This window comes from Acomys russatus, chromosome 3 (genome assembly GCF_903995435.1).
Source record: "Acomys russatus chromosome 3, mAcoRus1.1, whole genome shotgun sequence".
Classification (NCBI taxonomy): domain Eukaryota; kingdom Metazoa; phylum Chordata; class Mammalia; order Rodentia; family Muridae; genus Acomys; species Acomys russatus.
In genome coordinates this window covers 33,773,926-33,794,929 of record NC_067139.1, presented here as the reverse complement: position 1 = coordinate 33,794,929, position 21,004 = coordinate 33,773,926, and the positions used below count along the sequence as shown (strand labels likewise).

Genomic DNA, 21,004 nt, shown 5'->3' with positions numbered 1-21,004 from the left:
ATGCATGTTATCCTGTTGAGACCTAATAGGGTGTCGATAGACAATTGGGGTAGGAGGGGCCCCCCTGTCAGGTCTAGGGGAGGGGAATAAGCAGAAGATGGAGGGTGGGTGGGAAAGGGAAGATAAGAGGGAGGGGATAACAATCAGGATGTTATAATAAATAAAATATACATTAAAAAGAAAAAGCAGAGACTTGTGAATACTGCCAAGCTCACTGGTGCTCATTCTTCTATTCTTATTCAGTTCAAGTCTCCGTGCCCGGGGAGTGGTGTAGCATCCTGTGGTCTGTGTCTTTTCACATCTCCTTATTTAAAAGCAACCCCCGCCCCATTAATTTTCCACAGACCAACTGAGTGTAGACCATCCCTCATTGAGAATCTCTCCCCAGTCTCGTCTCTTCTAGGTTGTGTCAAGTTGTCAGCTGAAACGAACCATCAACACCCTCCAACTTGAACAATCCTAACTCAAAATTGCTTTCTAAAACCATTACACCTCCGTCTTTTATAGAGGCTTCAGTGGGTTTTTTCCCTTTCTTTTGTGATGCTAGTTATGGAACCCAGAGTCTTGTGCCTGATGGATGATCTATACTTCCCCACTCTGGATATTTTCAAGGTTATTTGTGCCAATAAAAAAATGTCAGAACAGCACTGATATCACTCCTTGGACACTGCAGCTTCCTGGTTCTCAGGGACTGTGTTTCTCTGAGAGTGGAGGGCTGATAGCACAAGATCCCTCTGACATTGCCCTTGAGAAAAATTATGGGGGTTGTGAAAACAAGTAGTGTTGTAGCATTAATGAGATTGTAGGTTTTTCCCCACAACAATACAATCTTATCTGTTGAATGCAATGCTACTGTGAGGCATAAATGGAAAGGTGGGAGTCGGCGAAGACGCATCTACCAGTAAAAGCCCTATCCTCTACACTGTGGCTCGCAAAGATGCAGAATGAAAAGACAATTCTTTCCTTCTGAATATTGACATATGTCTCTAGTTTTCAGGAAAAGAGCAAACTTATTACCAGGGAAGACACTTAGGAGATGCATTTGGTGAGGACTGGCAGCGAGCACCCACCAGGCAAGGTGAGAGGCAAAGTGATGGAGCAGGAAACAGTGCATGCTCTGAACAGGTAATGCTCTCCTTGTGCAACCCTCCACTTCCTGTGGAGTAGGAGAAAGAGATCTTGGAGATACCAGGAAAATGGACATTCAACAGGAGCCTGAGAGGCCATATGTCTTAAGCTCTTATTTGCTTTTCTTTTAGTTTTTAATTTTGTTCTAGTGTTTGGCGGCGCAAAGTCTTGCTGTATAGTTCAGACTGGCCTCGAACTTGCAGTGATCCTCCTGTTGTCACCTTCTGAGAGCTGGGATGACAGGCATGAGTCATGTCACCTGGATTCAAGACCTTTTTTGAAACAAGTAGATATGTTCTCCCACAGAACAAACACATTTATTCATATATTTGCCAGTAGCCATCCTTTCTAAAGGAGTGTGATCAAGGTATCTGTTACACAGTGAAGCAAAGGTGATCACACACGCAGATGCTCTTGGGAAGCACCCTCAACATTGTCTCTAGGTGACAAAGCAGCTGAGAACCCCTAGGCCCAGCCTCAGCACCCCTTTGGCCCAGTAGGAGGTCACATTGAAGCAGTGTCACTCAATGCTCAGCTCCCAGGGTCCTGGAGCAGCAGCCTAGTTGGCCATATTTGTCAAGGCCTTTATAGCCACCCACCCTGATCCTGGTGAAGGATTCCTTTCTTCCTTCCTTCTTTCTTTTCATTTTCTTTCTTTCTTTGTCTTTTTCCTTCTTTTGACATGAAGGGCTGGGGTCCGTCTTAACTGGTACATGGCTGACAGGCTTAGAAGAACATTTACCATGAGCGAATGTTCTCAGCAATAGGCTTGAGGTGCTGCTGTTCTGGGTACCCCAGGCACAGGCGGGCAGAGTGCTGCTACTCTGAAAGATAATAGGGTTTACTCTCTTGCTGCAGGATCCTTGGACACCTATAGCACACCAGAAGGGAAAGTGCACATGGCTTCCGTAGGGGAAACACCGACTTATGTCAACACCCAGCTAGTCCCGCCACAAGTCTGGCCGGCAGCAACCAGCAGCACAGAGAGCAGCCCCCGGAAGGACCTCTTTGACATGAGTAGGTGTCTACTGTCTTTTCTGGGCTGCCTTTTAGCCACTATCTGCATCACTGCTGAGTTTCTTGCTGGCAGGTCCAATGAACAATGATGATTAAGGGTGTTTTTCTGACTTTGATTGGGTTGAAGTAAGGTGTTGGGGTTACACATCCTTCCTGTAGAGAAGAGAATTTCTTTTGGGGAAATGGGATTTCATCTTGAAAGCTAACAACATACACAAATTTATGTGTCCATTTGAACATTAATTGCCCGTAATGTGCTAACTGCTGTGTAATTTCAGAAGGTACCGAGATGACGTGTGGCCATAGTAAGAGACCTCAGTCTGTGAGCAAGGACTGTGGATGGGAAATTGTTTAGACCTTGCTTACAGTGTCCTTTCTCTGTAACTTTGTCCTTCCTTTACTCTTCCATCCTTCCCTCTGTCCCTCCCTCTCTTTACCTTCTCTCTTTTACTTCCTCCCTCCCTCTGCCAGTGCTCCCCTCCTCCTCAGGCTCCTTCTCTGCTTCACCTTCCCCCCCCCCCCCCCCCCCCACCCCATCCCACCCCACTCCACCCCCACCCCACCCCACCCCACCCCACCCCACCCCACCCATTTGCTCTCATTTCCTCTCTGATTCTTCCTCCTAACATCCTCCTAAAGTATATCTAGTCCTCACCATGTGTCAAATACTTTCTAGTTGCTGAAGCTATACAGGAGCATTGAAACAGACGGCCCTACTCTGGTGGCGTCTAAACAACCAGCCACATGCTGTCAGGGTTAGGCATGCTCAGTGGTGAGCTCAAGAGCAGGATGAAGGAAGAAGCTGGAACCCACTGGACTTGGCAGTATAGGCTGACGCTGTCATGTGGACTTGCTCTTTGATATATAGTTAGAGGGAACCATGCAATTCATGAGCTGAAATGGAATGAGTAGACACTGTTAAGAAAGTTGGAAAGAATTTTGGAAGCTCATGAGGATAAACATACACACATACATACATACATACATACATACATACATACCATATATTTATAAATACATACATAAAGAGAGGAGTGTGTGTGTGTGTGTGTGTGTGTGTGTGTGTGTGTGTGTGTGTGTGTTTCCTCAAGAGCCATCCCACTTGGGTTTTGGTTTGGTTTGGTTTGGGTTTTGGTGGGTTTGTTTTGTTTTGTTTTTTTGAGACAGAGTTTCTCTGTATAATAACTCTGGCTGTCCTGGACTCACTTTGTAGACCAGGCTGGCCCTAACTCACAGAGATCCTCCTGCCTCTGCCTCTCGAGTGCTAGGATTAAAGGACTGTGCCGCTACACCCAGCTCCCCATTTGTTTTTGAGACTAGGTCTCTCACTTGGCTTGGAACTTGCTACCTAGATTAGCCTGACTGGCCAGTGGGCCCCATGGATCTGCCTATCTTCAGCCATCAGTGCTGGGATTGCAAGCACATACCTGCATGCCTGATTTTGCTTTTTAAGATTTATCTTTAAAAAAAAATTTTTATGTGTCTTGAGTGATTTTGCCTACACATATATTCTCACCACATGCTACTTGGTGGCTGTGGAGGGCAGAAGAGGGTGTCAGATCCTGTGGGAATGAAGCTGCTGGAGCTTTGTAGATAGCATGTGGGGCTTGGTGACTGAATGCAGGTCCTCTGCAGGAGCAGCAGTAACTCTTAACCCCTGAGGCTTTTCTTCAGCCTCTCGCTTGCCTGACTTTCAAAATATAGGAACTGGGGATCAAACTCAGGCCCTCCTGCTTGCAAGGTTAACCAGCTGGGCTCATGTCCCAGCCTCTCTTCCGCTCTCCTGCTTTCATTCTTTAAGAAGCTGAGGGGCTGAAGAGGGATGGGAAGGAAAACAACGCACAGCATGTGCTGGGCACTCACTACCTGATTGAATGGTCTTGCTCCGTGCACAAGGAGCTTTGGTTAGCACCATCCCGGTGCTGTGGAGAAGAAAAAGGAGAGTCGTGGTGGCTAAGTAACCCCAACCTTGTCAGAGGCAGCCCTGCCAGGCCAACACTGCTGTTCGCTGTGTCTTCTGAGGATGAGGATAGACTCAGTGCTTTTTTTTTTTTAAATGAGGCAACATTGAAGTCTCTGCAATCGGCTTCTCCTGGGCCACTGTGGTGATGATGCTGGGGTGTTAGCAATTAGGGAGGTGATGACCTGTTGGTATCAGTAACGGTGGCGATGCAGCTGGTGACGTCGGTTACTATAACAATGATGGGTGGTGTGTGAACGTTGGCAATGGTAGTGATGAAGGCTGACCGTGGCCATAGCAAGGTACTGACGAAGGCTGACTGTGGCCATAGCAAGGTGCTGACAATACCGAAACAGCAGAGTACAGATTTTCAGTGCCTCGTAGAATCAGATTCTTAAGAGAGGGATGAAGAGGAAAGCCCAGGAACTGGGGGGCAGGGCAGGGGATGATTCAATCAATAATGTGCTTGTTGTACAAGTGCAAGGACTCGAGTTTGATCCTCTAGATCCCATGAAAAATGCCAGGTGCAACTGTGAACATCTGTAATTTTAGCTTTGGGAAGGTAGGCACAGGAAGGTGCCTAGGGCTTGGTGGGCAGCCCAGTGGCTCTCCAGGTTCAATCGTAAACCCTGTCTCAAAGAATAAGGTGAAGAGCAATTGAAAAAGACATCCAACATCGACATCACTCTCTATCCTGTATAGACATGCGTGCGCACTGTGTGTGTATGCACACACACACACACACACACACACACACACACACACACACACACGCACACCACACACAGCCAAAAGTTATAATTTTAGCCTTTAGCCAGTGGTTTTTAACCAATTTTCCTCTCCACATTTGTGAAAGACTTAGCAGTTCTCAACAAGATCTAATTTTGCTTTCACGCATTCCCTTCTCCCTTTTCCACCCTCTCCTAACATCTACCAGATTTGGCTTGTTTTACACCATTCCCCGAGTAGTTGTGGATCTCAATAATATCTGGAAACATTGTGGGGCCCTGGGATGGAGCTTGGCTCAAGAAGAGCACCCTACTTCTTGCTGTGCTTGCACTGTAGCATGCAGGTGGTACAACCCTAAATGCTCCACGTTGACCCAACACTGTATACATTTTTTTTCAGTGCTTATACCATCTCCATGTCCTACTGGGAAACTGCACACCGATGTTTAAATAGGTGCACTTAGTGAATTCTTTTGCCACTAATGCATGTGACTCACAGCGGTCTCAGCACTCATTGATAGGCTTATCTAGTAAGAAGTCTGTTGCAAAGCAAGTTAAGCCAAGTGTGATGTCAATCCCCAGATACCAGGGAAAGTCAAGGCCAAGTAAAGTTACAAAGCTGGAGCAAGTCCACAAAAGGCACTGGGGGTTCTAATGGGATCAAAGTTTCATGGTTCATCTTCTCCTTTGGCACTGACAAGATTGTACACAGGGTTTCATAAGGAGGCTGGCTCATGGTTCAGGAAAGGCAGCTGATGTGAAATGGCAAGTTGTACCTGCCCTGTTGCAGCGTATATCACGGAAGCCCTTCTATCCAGCTAGAAAAAGTGTATGCTCATATCCTTGGCACCAGGCACAACTCCCAGCTGTCTGAGAGTAGACTCACCAGAGAATCATGCCAAAATTTGGGCGGTGCATTTAAATTCTAGTTCCCACGATCTGTCTCTGTTGCCAGCCTCCGTCAAGAGCTACATCTTAAGTCTCATCTCTCACTCTATTTTTATTGCTCCTTCTTCCGGGGATTGATTTGTGCTGTCGTATGTTGTTGACAGAGCCTTTTGAAGATGCTCTCAAGAACCAGCCCCTGGGGCCCATGCTGAGCAAAGCAGCGTCTGTGGAGTGCATCAGCCCCGTCTCACCCAGAGCCCCAGATGCCAAGATGCTGGAGGAGCTTAACGCTGAGCCCTGGTACCAAGGAGAGATGAGCAGGAAGGAGGCAGAGGCACTACTGCAGGATGATGGAGACTTCCTAGTGAGGAAGAGTACCACCAACCCCGGCTCTTTTGTCCTCACGGGCATGCACAACGGCCAGGCCAAGCATCTGCTGCTGGTGGACCCAGAAGGCACGGTGAGGCATGGGCAGGCGCCTTCCAATAGGCTCATGACTACCTTTAACTATTTCTGCTTTCCAGGCTTTGCACGGGCCCACATCCATACTGTCTGCTCTATCTACAGGGACAATCAGGGACAAGAGACTTAGGTGACAGATGTTAGTGATCAGTATACCCTGCATGAGCATATAAAACTTGGAAAATTATCATAGTTCAGGATAAAATCTTTGGTCTTCACGTCCTTTAAGATAAAGAAATGGGTGCTGGGACAATGACTTGGTAGTTTAGAGTACCCACTGCTCTTGAGGAGAATCAGAGTTTGGTTCCTAGCACCCACATTTGGTGGTTCACAACCTCCTTTAACACCAGCTTGAGGGAATCTAGTGCTCTCTTCTGGCCTCCACAGGCACCCATGTCTGTGCACACACACGCACACACACACACACACACACACACACACACACACACACACACACACTTAAAAGCTTAATAATAAACTGTTTGTTAAAAGATTATGGAATAGGGGCTTGGGAGATGGCTCAATGGGTGAAGAGCTTGTGTGTATTAGTTACTTTTTACCTGCTGTGATAAAATACCATGGCCAAAATCAATGCAATGGAAATTTATTCCGCCTTACGGTTCCAGAGGGAGGGTCCACAATGATGGACATGGCATGGTGGCAAAAGTGAGAAGCTGGCTGGTCACATTTTGTTCATACTACAGGACACAGGGGAGTGGGCCAGAAGTGCAATGAGGCGTTAAGCTCTCAAAAGCTCACCTCCCAGTGATGTACTTCCTCAGACAGGCTGTATCACCTAAACATTCCACCTCCCCAAAGAACATCACCAGATGTTCAAATACATGAACCTATGGAGGACAGTTTTCATTTGAACTGCTACACCACACAAGCATGAAGACCCAAGTTTGAATATCTAGAATCCACATAAAAGCTAAACATGGGAGTGTCTGTAACCCTAATGCCCCCACAGTCAGGTGTAACACCATGACCAAAAACAACTTGTGAAGGAAAGGGTTTAGTTGGCTCACACTTCCACATCACCATTCATCACTGAAGGAAGTCAGGACAGGACCTCAAACAGGGCAGGAACATGGAGGCAGGAGCTGGTGCAGAGGCCGTGGACGGGTGCTGCTTACTGGCTTGCTCCTTGTGGCTTGCTCAGCCTGCTTTCTTGTAGAACCCAGGACCACCAGTCCAGGGATGGCCCTACCCAGGATGCGTTGGGCCCTCCCGCATCAATCGCTAATTAAGAAACTTACCTACCGTTTGCCTACAGCCTGATCTTATAAAGGCATTTTCTCAGAGTTGAGGTTCCTTCCTCTCAGATAACTTTAGCTTGTGTCAAGTTGGCATAAAACTATCTAAGACAGAGACAGAAGAGACCAGAGACTCCCCGGAAGTTCTCTGATATATGTGGCCTTTGAACAAGAGATCTCAACAAGAGTCTCAGACAAGGTGGAAAATGAGGGCTGACACTCAAGCTTATTGTCCTCTGACCTCTACGTCCACACTGTAGCAGGCTCATGTACAAATCCCACCCCACCCCCACACACAATACAGCAGTAGCAGAAACACCATTCCTTCTAGAACAAGGAAGTCAAAGTCTACTGGATTTTTTGTTTGTTTGTTTGTTTTTTTGAGACAGGGTCTCTTTGTGTTAGCCTCGGCTGTCCTGGACTCACTGTGTAGACCAGGCTGTCCTCAAACTCACAGAGATCCGCCTTGCCTCTGCCTCCCGAGTGATGGGATTAAAGGCGTGCACCACCACACCTTTCTCAGTCTACTGGATTTTTAATATTTATCTCAATAATAAATAACTCCCAAGCCGGAATCTTCTAGGCTTTCCTGCAGGCTGTAAAGCATGCTGGCAGTGGCTGATACCCCGCCCCACCCCAGTTAATTAGCCTCATGCTTTTCAGGTCAGAGAGGTTCAGCTTCCTGACATGAGGCAGTGTACAATTCTGTCTGAATCTTCTGTGGGTTTGCCCAGCTTGTCCATCTGCCAGTCAATAAGTGTATTTGACTTCACCCTGGGCCCAGTCCAATAATTGCCAAGTTCAGGAAGTGCAATTTAATCAGCTTAACCCTTGAACAAATGCCAGGATTGTTATTTTAAAAACCACTTAGCCAGTGAAAACAAAAGGTAAGGTAGAGTTACTTAACTGAATTAGATTGGGGGTGTGTGGGTAGAAATGGAACCAAAGTATTTGGTTGGACTGTGTAGTTTGGGGCACAGAAGAGGGTAGGGGTCACTGGTGTGATTCAGGGACCCAGACTGAGATGTCCACACACCTCAGCCGTTGGTGCTTTCAAAGCATCTGTCCCACGGGGCAGCCATGGCCCTAAGTATGGAACACAGTGAGTGTAATGACTTCTTTTCTCCTCTTCTTCTGTGAAGTTCTTTTCTTTCAAACATATATCTTACCTGTGGTGTATTTTAATGGTTGTGTTTTTGAGAACTTTGCAACCTGACATATGTATCACATGTCTATATATACATGTATATATGTGTGTATATGTATTTCTGTGTGTGTGTGTGTGTAGTGGGGATATGTTCAGCTGTGAGTGTGAGCATGTACATGGCATATATGTGTAGACGTCAGAGGACAACTTGAGGTGCCAGTCTCCACCTTCCACATTGTTTGAGGAGCGTCTTTTGTCATTTGCCTCTGTGAACACCAAGCTAGCTAGACCATGAGCTTTCAGGAATTCTCCTGCCTCCACCTCCCGTCTTGCCATGTCTGGCTTACCATGGGATCTGGGGCTTCAAACCCAGGTCCTCAGGCTTGCACCGCAAGCACTTCACCCACGAGTCCATTTCGCACAGCTCCAAAGGTATGTTTTTGAGATGGATAGTGTCCTCTGTTGGTTGTCCAGTGTCTGTCACACACACACACCCTGAGAGCTGCTTACTTGGCTCTCTGGAGAAGGTGCCTATGCTGTCACAGAGCCTCATGCACATTTTTCCCTGGACAGTGAACAGTGCCTGTGGGACAGGTGGCAGGAAAGGGAGACTTGGGGTCTGAGGAAAGCTGTACATATAAGTTCACAAAAGTGTGCTTGCTTCCCAGTGAGCAGTCCAAAGGGGATTCATTCTTGCTCTTTCTTTATATTGTCAGTCTGCCTTTGCTGACCTATGGAGCTGTGTCTTTGTCATCTGGCCCTCTCGTCTTTAAGATTCTAACTTTCTTCAGCCATGAGATTTTCAAATCTATTTTCCTACTTGAAAATTTGATCTGTGGTGTTTCTCATCAAACAGAAGCATTTTTCTTCAGCACGAGTCAGCCACTCCCCCACCCCCCACACTTAGAGTCATGGTTTTGAGTTATCTGCTTGTCTTCACCCACAAATCACAAACATCTATTTGATATTTGCTTATGTTTACTCTGTGGTCTTCTATTTCACAATTATTTAAATTCTCTCTGGATGAACTTTTAAATGCAACAGGAAGGTGAGGACCAATATCTTTTTTTTTTCCTTTTTCTTTTTTTTTAATTGAAAAATAAAATCATTCATATTACATCTCAATTGCTATCCCATCCCGTGCATCCTCCCATTCCTCCCTCCCTCCCACTTTCACTCCATTCCCCTTCCCTATGACTGTGACTGATGGGGCCCTCCTCCCCCTGAATATGATGTTAGGGTATCAAGTCTCTTATTGGTAGCCTGCTATCCTTCCTCTGAGTGCCATCGGGCCTCCCCATCAAGGGGACATGGCCAAATAGGGGGCACCAGAGTTCATGTGAAAGTCAGTCCCCACTCTCCATTTAACTGTGGAGAATGTCCTGTCCCTTGGCTAGATCTGGGTAGGGGTTTGATGATGACTGCATGTATTGTCCTTAGTTGGTGCTATAGTTTGAGCAGAACCCCTGGGCCCAGATCTGCCCATCATAGTGTTCTTCTTGTAGGTTTCTAGGACCCTCTGGATCCTTCTATTTCCCCATCTCCCATATTTATCTCACCTAGAGTCCCAATAGGCTGTCCTTACCTCTATCCCACTTTCCTGGTAGGTGCAGACTTTCATGGGACATGCCCCTTGGGCTAGTGTCCAGTTATAGGTGAATATATATCATTTGAGTCTCTCTGCTTCTGGGTTAGCTCACTCATTCTGATCATTTCTAGTCCAATCCATTTGTCCACAAATTTCGGAAATTCCTTGTTTTTAATAGCTGAGTAGTATTCCATAGTGTATATGTACCACAGTTTCTTTATTCATTCTTCTACTCAGAGACACTTAGGCTGTTTCCATGTTCTGGCTATTATGAATAAGGTCGCTATGAACATGGTTGAGCATATGTCCCTAGAGCATCTTTTGGGTATAGTCCAAGGAGTGGAATAGCTGGGTCTTGAGGAAGTCCTATTCCCAGTTTTCTGAGATAGTGCCAGACAGATTTCCAAAGTGGCTGCATCAGTCTGCATTGCCACCAGCAATGAAGGAATATTCCTCTTTCTCCACATCCTTGCCAGCATGTGGTGTCACTTGAGTTTTTGGTCTTAGCCATTCTGATGGGTGTAAAATGGAATCTCAGAGTTGTTTTGATTTGCATTTCTCTGATGACTAAAGCTGTTGAGCATTTCTTTAAGTGTTTCTCAGCCATTTGATATTCCTCTGTTGAGAATTCTCTGTTTAATTCTGAGCCCCATTTCTCAATTGGATTATTTGGTTTGGTGGTGTTTAATTTCTTTAGTTCTTTCTATATTTTGGATATTAGACCTTTGGAGAACCAATATCTTTAAGCCTCTAAAACAAGCCAGCTCATTTGCATGTAACTTAAATGCTTTGTGTTTTCTGTGTCCCACTGAGCTTCCTACAATAACATGCATGGCACTGTCCTGGGCTCTGTTCTGAACTTGTGTTAGGCTCTGGGACTCACGCCCATTCATCCACTCCTAAGTGCTGCCCTGTTTCAGTCGTGATGACTTTGAAGCCGTCCTAACAGCTGGTGCTGTGATTTCTGTCTCTTCATTTTCATTTTCTTTTGTCAAATCTGAAAGGACCAGTGTCAGCACAAGACACCCCAAGACCAAGTGCTCAGCACAATGAAGACTTATTTGCCCCAGAGGGACAGAGGGTGAGGAATAAGAGACAAATACAAGACATAGAGGATGAGGGAGAAGGGAAAGGAGGAAGGATACCTGTGCAGGAGGGACAAAAGACTGCCTCTGGATACAGAGGAGACAGCTGTGGACCATAGGCAAATGCCAATTTATAAAGAGAAGGCGGGGTGGGGGGACATTAGGATGGATGGGTTTATTTTGATTGGGTATGCTAGTTAGGTGAGCCTAAGGACTTCTAATTGATGGACTTTTGATAGCTGGACCTTGGTGGTCAGCATCAGGAGGAGGAAATGGTCAAATAAAGAAATAGACCTTGGTGGCTAGCTTTAGGAGGGTAATCTAATGGGTTTTTAGCAAGATAGAAGGAATAGGGGAAAGGTAAGGGCTGCCAGAGCCATGTTTGCCATGCCTAGGACTATTAGGCCCATTAGAGCCCTTCAAAAACCATCTTTGCTAATGTCAATCATTCATCTTTCTTTGGTTTTTATTTTATAAATACAACTTTTATAAATACTAATACAATAAAGTGTATTAGTAACATTTATTTTTATTACACTTATTTATTATGTGTGTGCTTGTGCTGTGTGGTGGTTAGAAGTGTTGAAATTTCTTATCTGATCTTGATTTAACTTTGATGGGTGGTATATATCAAGAAAATTATTTATTTCTTTTAGATTTTCCAAATTGTTAGAGTACAAAGTATGTTAGAATTAAAAGTATGTCCTTATGATTCTCTGGATTTCTTCAGTGTCTGTTGTTATATCTCCCCCTTTGCCTCTAATATTGTTAATTTGGATTTTCTCCCTCCACCTTTTAGTCAACTTGGCTAAGGGTTTGTCAATCTTCCTGATTTTCTCAGAGAACCAACTCTTTGTTTCATTGATTCTTTGTATTGTTCTCATATTTTTTGTCTCATTCTTTTATTGATTTCCATCCTGGATTTATTTCTTGCCATCTACTCCTTTTGGATATTACTTCTTCTTTTTGCTCTAGACCTTTCAGGTGTGCTGTCAAGTTGCTAAAGTGAGATCTCTCCAAGTTGATTTTTGTTTTGTAGGAACTTAGTGCTATGAACTTGCCTTTTAGAACCGCCTTCATTGTGTCCATAAATTTAGATATGTTGTTTTCATTGAACTCTAGAAAGTTTTAATTTTCTCTCTTAATATCTGTCTTGACCCATTTTTCCTTCAGTAGTGAGTTGTTCAGTTTCCATGAGTTTGTAAATCTTTTGTTGTTGTTGGAGTCCATCTTTAATCCACTGTGGTCAGATAGCATGCAGGGTGTTAGTTTAGTTTCCTTGTATCTGTTGAGACTTGGTTTGCATCTGAGTATGTGGTCAATTTTGGAGAAAGTTCCATGAGGTGCTAAGATGGAGATATAGTCTTTTGTCTTTGGCTGAAATGATCTACAAATATCTGTTAGGTCCATTTGATTTATGATATCATTTAGCTCCAGAATTTCTCTGTTTAGGTTTTGTGTGGATGGCCTGTCTATTGGCAAGAGTTAGGTATTGAATTCTCCCACTATCACCATGTGAGGGTCAATAGTGTGATTTTAGCTATAGTAGTGTTTCTTTTAGGATCTCAGGTGCTTTGTATTTGGTGCACAAATGTTTAGAATTGTAACATTCTCTTGGTGGATTTTTCCTTTGATAAGTATATGGTCTTCCCCTGTCTCTTTAGATTGGTTTTGGTTGGAAATCTATTTTGTGAGATATTAAAAATAGCTATGTCAGCTTGTGTTTTGGGTCTGTTTACTTGGAATATCTTTTTCTAAACTTTCACTCTGAGTTAATGTCTATCCTTGATGGTGTGGTGTATGTCTTGGATGCAGCAAAAGGGTGGATCCTATTTTCATAACTGATATGTTAGCATGTATCTTTTTTTGGGGGGAATTGAGACCATGGATGTTGAGCATTATCAATGAGCACTTTGATTGATTCCTGCTATTTTGTTGTGGTGTGATTTTTCCCTCGCCCTCTTTTGATTTGCTGGTTTGAGATTATTTGTTCTTTGTGTTTTCCTGGATGTGGTTGAAGTTTTTCTGTAGAGCTGGATGAAAGATACTACTTAAGTTGGTTTTATTGTGGAATGTCTTTCTTTCTCTATCTACTATGATTGAAAGTTTTGCTGGGCGTATTAGTCTGGAATGCCATCTGTGGTCTTAGCATCTGCAGTACATCTGCCCAGGCCCTTCTGGCCTTGGAGTCTCAATTGGAAGGTCAGTTGTTATTCTAATCGGTCTTCTTTTATATATTACCTGGTCTTTTTCACTTGCAGCTTTCAATATTCTTTCTTTGTTCTGTACATTTAGTGTTTTGATTATGTGTCATGGTGAATTTATTTTCTGACTGAGTCTATTTGGTGTTCTGTATGTTTCTTGTACCGTCATACGTATCTTCTTTAGGTTAGGGAAATTTTCTTTAATGATTTGCTTGAAAGTATTTTCTGTGCCTTTGACCTGGATTTCTTATCTTTCCTTTATCCCTATTCTCTGTAAACTTGGTCTTTTCATAGAGTTCCAGAGTTCCTGGATGTTTTGAACCAGAAGGTTTAAACATTTTCTTTGACAGAGAAATCCATTTCTTCTATCTTGTCTTCAGTGCCTGAGAGTTCTTCCTTGATCTCTTGTATTTTGTTTTGAGGCTTGCCTCTGAGGTTCTGAGTGACTGCCTAAACTTTTCATTTCCAGTTTCCCCTCAGTTTGGGTTTTCTTTATTGATTCTATTTCCACTTTCATGTCTTGAACAGTTTTCCTCATTTCATTGTACTCTTTGTGTTTTTATAGATTTTATTAATGGATTTATTCATATCCTCTTTAAGCTTCTTAAGCGTGTTTGTAATAGTGATTTTGAAGTCTTTGCCTTGTGCTTCAGCTGTGTTTAATTTCTCAGGGCCAGTTGTGGAAGGGATGCTTGGCTCCTGTAGAGACATATTGTCCTGGATGTTATTGATTGTGTCTTTAAGATGGAGTCTACACATCTGGGTTTGGGCTGATTGTATGTAATTCTAGGTGCTGCTATCTGGTTTTGTCTTTGTTGGGTACGTTCTTGGGTTCTTTGTTTCTATTTCCTTCTCTGGATCATAGGACTATGTAGTAACTGTATGTTACCTGGTATGGAGTGCTTCTGAGTCACTGCCAGGCCCAACCACTGGGGATCCCCTGTAGCACTTGTTTCTAGGTATTGGGAGCTGACACACAGGAACGGTGATGGGTTAGAAGGGCGGGAGGCTGAGAATGTACACATGAAGGACGGAAGTTGGGTCAGCCACAGAGTCTATGTAATCCATGGGGAATGGAAGGAAGACAAGCCCCTGCAGGTGGTCTGCCACAGGGCTGGGTGAGACTGAGGGACTGAAATTGCAGGATGCACAGGAGAGTGAAGACCACCTACCTGAATCTTTGGCCAGCTTGGCTGGCAGGTTTCCAGGGAGCGACTGCCTTGGGTGTTGGCCAGTGAGACAAAGGGGTTGGCTGAGGAAGGGAAGCTGTTGAAAAGGATCTGCTTAGTCCCCTGGGAGTGCAGGCAGAGAGGAAGGACAGGGTGCATCGGGTGCTCTGCTACCATGCTGAGGTAAGCCTGGGGAGTTAGAATTGGAGGATGAGGACAGCGAAGTTCACCTACCCGATTCTCCGGCCAGCTTGGTCAGAGGACTTCCAGGGAGAGATTCCACCCAACTGCTTTTATTGAGGACACTATTGAAATTTACCAGATACTTCTTGAATGTGTTTTGACATAACCATGTAATGATTTTTTTTCCTTAAGCCCGAAAGTATGGATTCTACGTAAGTATGGATTCTATGGTAGACTTTTCTGATGCTGTGAGCCTTGTCAAACCCTGCTTTTTTTTTTTTTTTTTTTTTTTTTTGTGGAATAACTGGGGTTGGGAGCACCTGTTCTTCAGAAAGTCTGAAGTCTCTGTTCATAAATCAACAGGGCTTCAGAGGCGACATGTTCACAACCTCTTAGTGTAAGTGATGCTTCTTTATGCAGAGACCACACGTTAGAAGCCCCTCTCTAACTGCTAACTCAAATGGAACCCCATGGATAATCATTCTTCATTCTGATTTATTTTTGCTTTACTATACATCACAACAAAGTATGTGCTTAATTGTTCATTTGCTCTGCCTGGGTTATGATTTCTATATGAATAACAGTCTCGGTCTTGTAGTATCCCCCAGCACTTGGGACAGCGTCTCACGCACAGTGCGCACGCAATGGTACTAGGTGGATGCTTGATCCAGCATGGCTTTTATATTATGAACTGAGAGTCCAGGGAATTTAAGGAGCAGGTGTGTGTGTAGGGGTCTCTGCAAGCATCAGGGCTGACAGAGTAATAGTCTGTGAGAGCAAGAAGGAAATTTGGTTCAGGCTGATTTAGTGAGCTGGTGTTGCTTAAGACTTTCTAGAGTCTGACCACAAAAAGTTTATTTCAGCCATATTTAAGCCCAGCATACCTTCAGAAAGCCTTTCCTGATGACAATAAACTCAATCATGTATGCACATCAAAACTTAAGACATGTTTGCATTGAAACTCTTTACAGAGTACATATAGCCGCTGCAAAGATGGGCTCTATTGACTCAGAAACAATGGTCAAGGCACGGGTCCAGGGGGAGTGACTGAGGTAAGCACAGTGCCTTTGGAGTCAGGATTGGCCTGGCCTTAGGATAACACAGACGTTACCCAGGCTGCTGTAAAGTACAAGTGACATCTCTCATAAGGATAGGTCTTATTGATGAGAAGCAATGCTCAAGATCTAGAGGGGACAAAGCTGAGATAAATAAGCATAATTCTTTGGGGGATTTGGGTGATGCTTGGCCCTACATGTAGCAAAGACCACCAGGCTATAAACTATATCCATTGCTAGCCTTCTGGGTAGAAAACAGATAAACATCTTTTCCCTCCGGTTTCCTTAGTGCTTATCTGTAAGCATACGGAACTCGTGCCCTCTACAGGTGTGTGAGTATGCCTATGTGACACTACCAACATTGAGCTACGGTGAACCACAAACAAGATGACCTAAACAGAAGCATCCCAGAGTTCTTTCCTCCTGCACAGGCCTTGCAGCAATCCCGTTGTAGTTATCAACAAGAAAATAGCAGGAAAAAAATCTCCAAGAATTCTGTGAGAATATAAATATTTCACTTGGAAAATTGGTATTTAAAACATGAAAAAAATTAAAGTCTAGCTGAGTATGGTCATCATGTAGAACAAAGATTATTAAATGTTTTCGCTACGTCTTTACACACCAAAGAATTGTCTTAAAAGACACACTCTGTGTCTTGACATCCACAGGCAAGAGCAGAGAGTAATGAATTAACACGCTCACACTTGTGCCCAGCTCCCTTTCTCTACTCTGTTACACAATCCAGAATTCTCTGCCCAGGGAATAGGGCTGCCCACAGTGGGTGGGGCTACACACTTCAATTATCATAATCAGGCCCAATGACCCATGGGTGTGCCCAGAGGCTAGACAGTTTTTGCCCATTGAAACTCTTCCCAGGTGACTGTAGATTGTGTTGGGGTGACAGCTAAACCCAACCATCACACCTTACTATAATATTTTACTATATTTTCACAAACCCCCATCAAGGTTTGCAGAAAATGAGGCAATGGCATAAGGTGTTCATGGGAGCAGATTCCCATGGCTGTGCTATCATATGGTTTTAATTCTGGAGTGAAACTCGCAGGACCATCAAGAATGCTAGTTAAGCCATACCCACTGATGACTATTCTTTTGGGGGGCTTTGAGCCGGATCTGATTATCCGGTTTAATTGATCCTACAGAGGGTAGCGTTAGCTGAAAAGAAGATGGAAATGAAAGACTTAATTAAAAATGTAAAGTTGCCTCCTTGCTGTGAGGACACTGAAATAGACGCTGAACACGTTCTCTTCAATATTTATTCATCTGATTTTCATGGTAATTGGCTGGTCCCTGACTATAAAGGGGGAATCTTGGCAAGCTAGATTACTCAGAGAAAGAAGGATAGAGAAGAAAAAAAAAAAAAAAAAAAAAAAAAAAACGGTCTGAGTCTAAATTTACTCCCGTGTCTAGCAGTCTCTGAGTCCTCTCACTGTGCACTGAGGTCACTGGGAAGCCAGAGAGGAGGCCCCCCAACACAGCTCTGAGCCTCTCTGCTGGGGTGTTGAAGAAGGGGGCCCTAAAATAGTGTTGATGAGAGCAGCCTCAGAGATGGTTCTTTGAGCACCTGAATCATTCTGTCAGGCCATGTATGGCTAAAATTATCTCCTGAGTCACTCGTGATTGATGCATCCTTTTGGCCAAGCAGGGCCGGCAGGGTGGGGTGGGCACCGTGCTTGCGTTCTGAGAAACCACTAACACGCAAGTGCCCAGGTCTTCTGCAGGCTTGCCTCATGTGGCCTTCAGCTAGTGCAGGTTACCCAGCACACACTAGAGCTTTTACTTACTAAACTGTAAAACGGTGACGTCACTTCCACAGTCACTAGGTCTTTCTGCGTCTCCACTTGCTCTCTGACTCCTGCACTAGTCCACCTGTGCATGTACTCTCGCCCCTGCTGAGACCCTAGGTGGCCTCTGTGGTTAACCCCTCCCCTATAACATGACATCTATCTTGACTTTATTTTTTATTGATTTCCCAGGAAGGAAAAAGAATAGGAATTAAGCAAAGGGAGAAGTATTTTAAATATTTTCTAGCACATTCTAGTTTGACCCCTTGTCATTTTTGCTTATAAACGCCATCAGTGTGCATCTCTACCATTGAGAACATTAAAAAGAAACTTGCTCTGAAGCTGTAAGAAGAAAGAGACTTATCTTCCCTTGAAGTGTCTGCTTTATTAGAGTGTTTATTTTTGTTGACAGCCTCATTAATATTATCTCTCCATGGCATATAAACAAATGTTTATACACTTGTACAAATTGTATATTTAATTCCTAAAAGTTTGTTATCCCTTGAATTATTTTTTTTATACATTTTGTCTTAATGGGTGCTGGTTTTTGTTTGTTTTTTTTTTTTTAATGTTACAGATGCAAATTGATTTTTTTTTTTTTCCTGCTTTCTGCTTTGTCTTCTGAGTTGGAGCTGGTCTGGTCCCTTTGTGATGTGATGTTTTCTCACGTACTCATGATGCTCCCTAGGAATGTGATGCTGTACTCGGTGTCATGGGGTTGGTCTCCTCGCTGTGATAGCTCAGTTCTCCTTCTTTTGTTTCCTTTGTGTCTACCCCTGACATCAGGAGAGAGGGAGAAGAAGAGGGGGAGGAAGAGAGAGAGAGAGACAGAGAGAGAGAGGCAGAGAGAGAGAGAGAGAGAGAGAGAGAGAGAGAGAGAGAGAGAGACAGAGACAGAGAGAGAGAGAGGTGGAAGCATGCGGAGCAGGGCATCTGACTCAAAGAAAGGGAGGAGGAATTTCAGGGCTCCCAGAAGCACCTTGCCTGGGTCACTGCTATCCACTGCAGACAGCTTGGCTCATTTCTCCTGATGCTTACGTGCTGCCTTCTCCTGTGAAGGTGTAAACAAAGAGGAGTGGGTAGGGGATGGGAGCTGTGTGCTCCATGTCCACAGCCCAATTGTACCCTGGAGACGGGACTGAAGGAGGTCAGTAGAGGTCTCCATACAGACCAGAGACGGTTCTGAGGTTCTGGGTTGAGTTCCCTCTGTGACGATTCCCATCACGTCGAAGAAGTCTGTGCACTACTGTTGCTGTTAAGGCAAGGCTAGGAACGGCTTCAGAACTCAAGTCTGCCAGTCACTGGCACGTGTCACCAATCCACAAGGAAGGCTGTAAGGAAGCCATGGCTGCCCGGATTCCTCTGTCCTCCTACCGTGCATCCTGGCTGTGTGTGTCCTGGCGGTAATACCTCCCCTGTTAGCACATGGTTGGGCATCTTCTCCCCAACTTCTGGATTCCACAGCACTGTAAGTTGCTTGACCACCACTGAAATTAAGCAAGTTCCTGCCTGGTTACTTACTCCTTTGGAGGCCCAGTTCTGACTAGACCGTGTGCCATCCTTGCTGAGAGTGGCTGGAACTGGTTTCTGGGTGATGGCTACCCCTAAGACTGTACTCGTATCACTATACGGAAATACAGAAATGAAGGTGCCACCCACTGTGACTGTGCTAAAGCCACCGCTGACTTCAATGTCAAGGAAGATCCTGAGTGGGAAAGACCATGTAGCAAACCTGTTTTGGGAAGATCTGTGGAGCTCCTGGAGTGCTATGTGCCTGGCCCTCCCAGCTCTTTCCTGGGATGGCATCCATGTGGAGTTCTGAGTGACAGACTGCTGTCCAGGAACAAAATCTTTCCAGGCACCACAGACCATGGTGAAGGAACCTTCCCCCTGGAAAGTTTCAAGTGCCCCTAACATTGCATGCTTCTGGCCACAAGGGGGCAATAAAAGCACAATCTCTACCTCGTGGATGCTGGAGATGTGCCTCACCTGGAAGGAAGCCTTTGCAGACAGCCCTACCTTGACTCTTCCCCTAAGAAAAGCCTGCCTGTGGGGAGAGGCCACTTCCTCTTTTCCAGCGTGACTCTGAACTTGTGGAGTTTCACAAAGCTATAGGGACGGTTGTGTTCCCTGCGGGCCTCCTCTCTGCGTGTGGATCTGACCCTATGCGTGGTGGGAGATACACTGTGGGTTGTGCTCTCTGCTTCCCTGCTGTTCACAGAAAACTGGAGTCTTCCCTGCGATTTCTTTTGCCGCTGGTCAGATAGCACCCAAGCCCAAGGTCTCACGGAGACAGCACACCTTCTCAGGTCTTCTGGGCTCTCATAGGTGGGATCAGGTCTGCAGTAGGGGTTTTGTGGGGGACAGTGAGAGGGGCTGCGTTATCATCTTCTTGGCATGAGAAACTAGTGTTTTCTCCACCCCCAGAGCTCCTGAGACACCATTTTCAAAGTGGAACTGCCTGTGACAGGATCCTTTATGGCTAGCTGATTTTCAGAAAACAAAAACAAAAACAACCATCTGTGCTAAGAGTGCATAAGGTCTCCTTGCCACTACTCCCCCCCCCCCCCCAGATGAGCAACTATGTCCATAGGTTATAAATGTTAGGGAGAAAGCAGGTTTTTAGGAAAGGGAAGCCGAGGTGCGATTCCCCATGGTTAGGCAAGAGAGCCTCAGGACACAGGCAGTCACACCAGACCTTGTCATAAGACAGCAGAGTGCTGAGGGGGCGGGAGAAAAGGGGGGAAAGAGAGGGGGTGGAGGGAGGGAGAAGGAGGGAGGGAGGGAAGGAAAGAGAGAGAGAGAGAGGGAGGGAGGAAGGGAAGGAGGGAGGGAGGGAGAGAACACACACCTTGGTCCAGAGGTGACAGGTTAAGGTCATGAAGAGAGAGCAATCCTTCAAAGCCCATAAGGCTTTGCATCAGAAGAGACATGCCACTGCATAGAGCATGAAGGAGTGCTGAAGGAAGGGCCCCTCAGTCCCTAAGGACAACGGGTCTTGCAGGATTTCAGTGTGGGGCACAGAGGCGAGCTCCTTACTTACCAGGCATCAGAAGGCGCTATAATTCAAGGTTGTCCAGCCAGAGATTAGAATGGGGGGGGGGGTTGGGGGGCGGCTGGACTTGCTCACAGTTGCAGTGGAAGGGAGAGAAATGAGTTTCCTGTGAAAGCTGTAAGGTCAGTTTCTGTCCCCAAAAGAGAGCTGCCAAGGGTGGGGGGAAGGTGGTGGGGTGGGGTTGGTGAGTAGGGGTGGAGTACAGCCTAATGGGGGAGGGGCAGCTTCAACCCTGTGATCTAAGAAGAGATCTGGAGATAGTTTTGAGTCTATGGTG

General features: G+C 45.2%; 1 protein-coding gene across 1 annotated transcript in view; it reads left to right on the top strand.

Moving 5' to 3' along the window:
• Positions 1-21,004, top strand: part of Shc3 (SHC adaptor protein 3) — a 123,432-nt gene that overhangs the window by 99,298 nt on the left and 3,130 nt on the right. Inside the window, exons 9-11 of the mRNA XM_051171204.1 lie at positions 991-1,078; positions 1,987-2,145; positions 5,886-6,181. Coding sequence (XP_051027161.1) covers positions 991-1,078; positions 1,987-2,145; positions 5,886-6,181 — 543 coding nt within the window. The remainder of the gene's footprint in view (positions 1-990; positions 1,079-1,986; positions 2,146-5,885; positions 6,182-21,004) is intronic.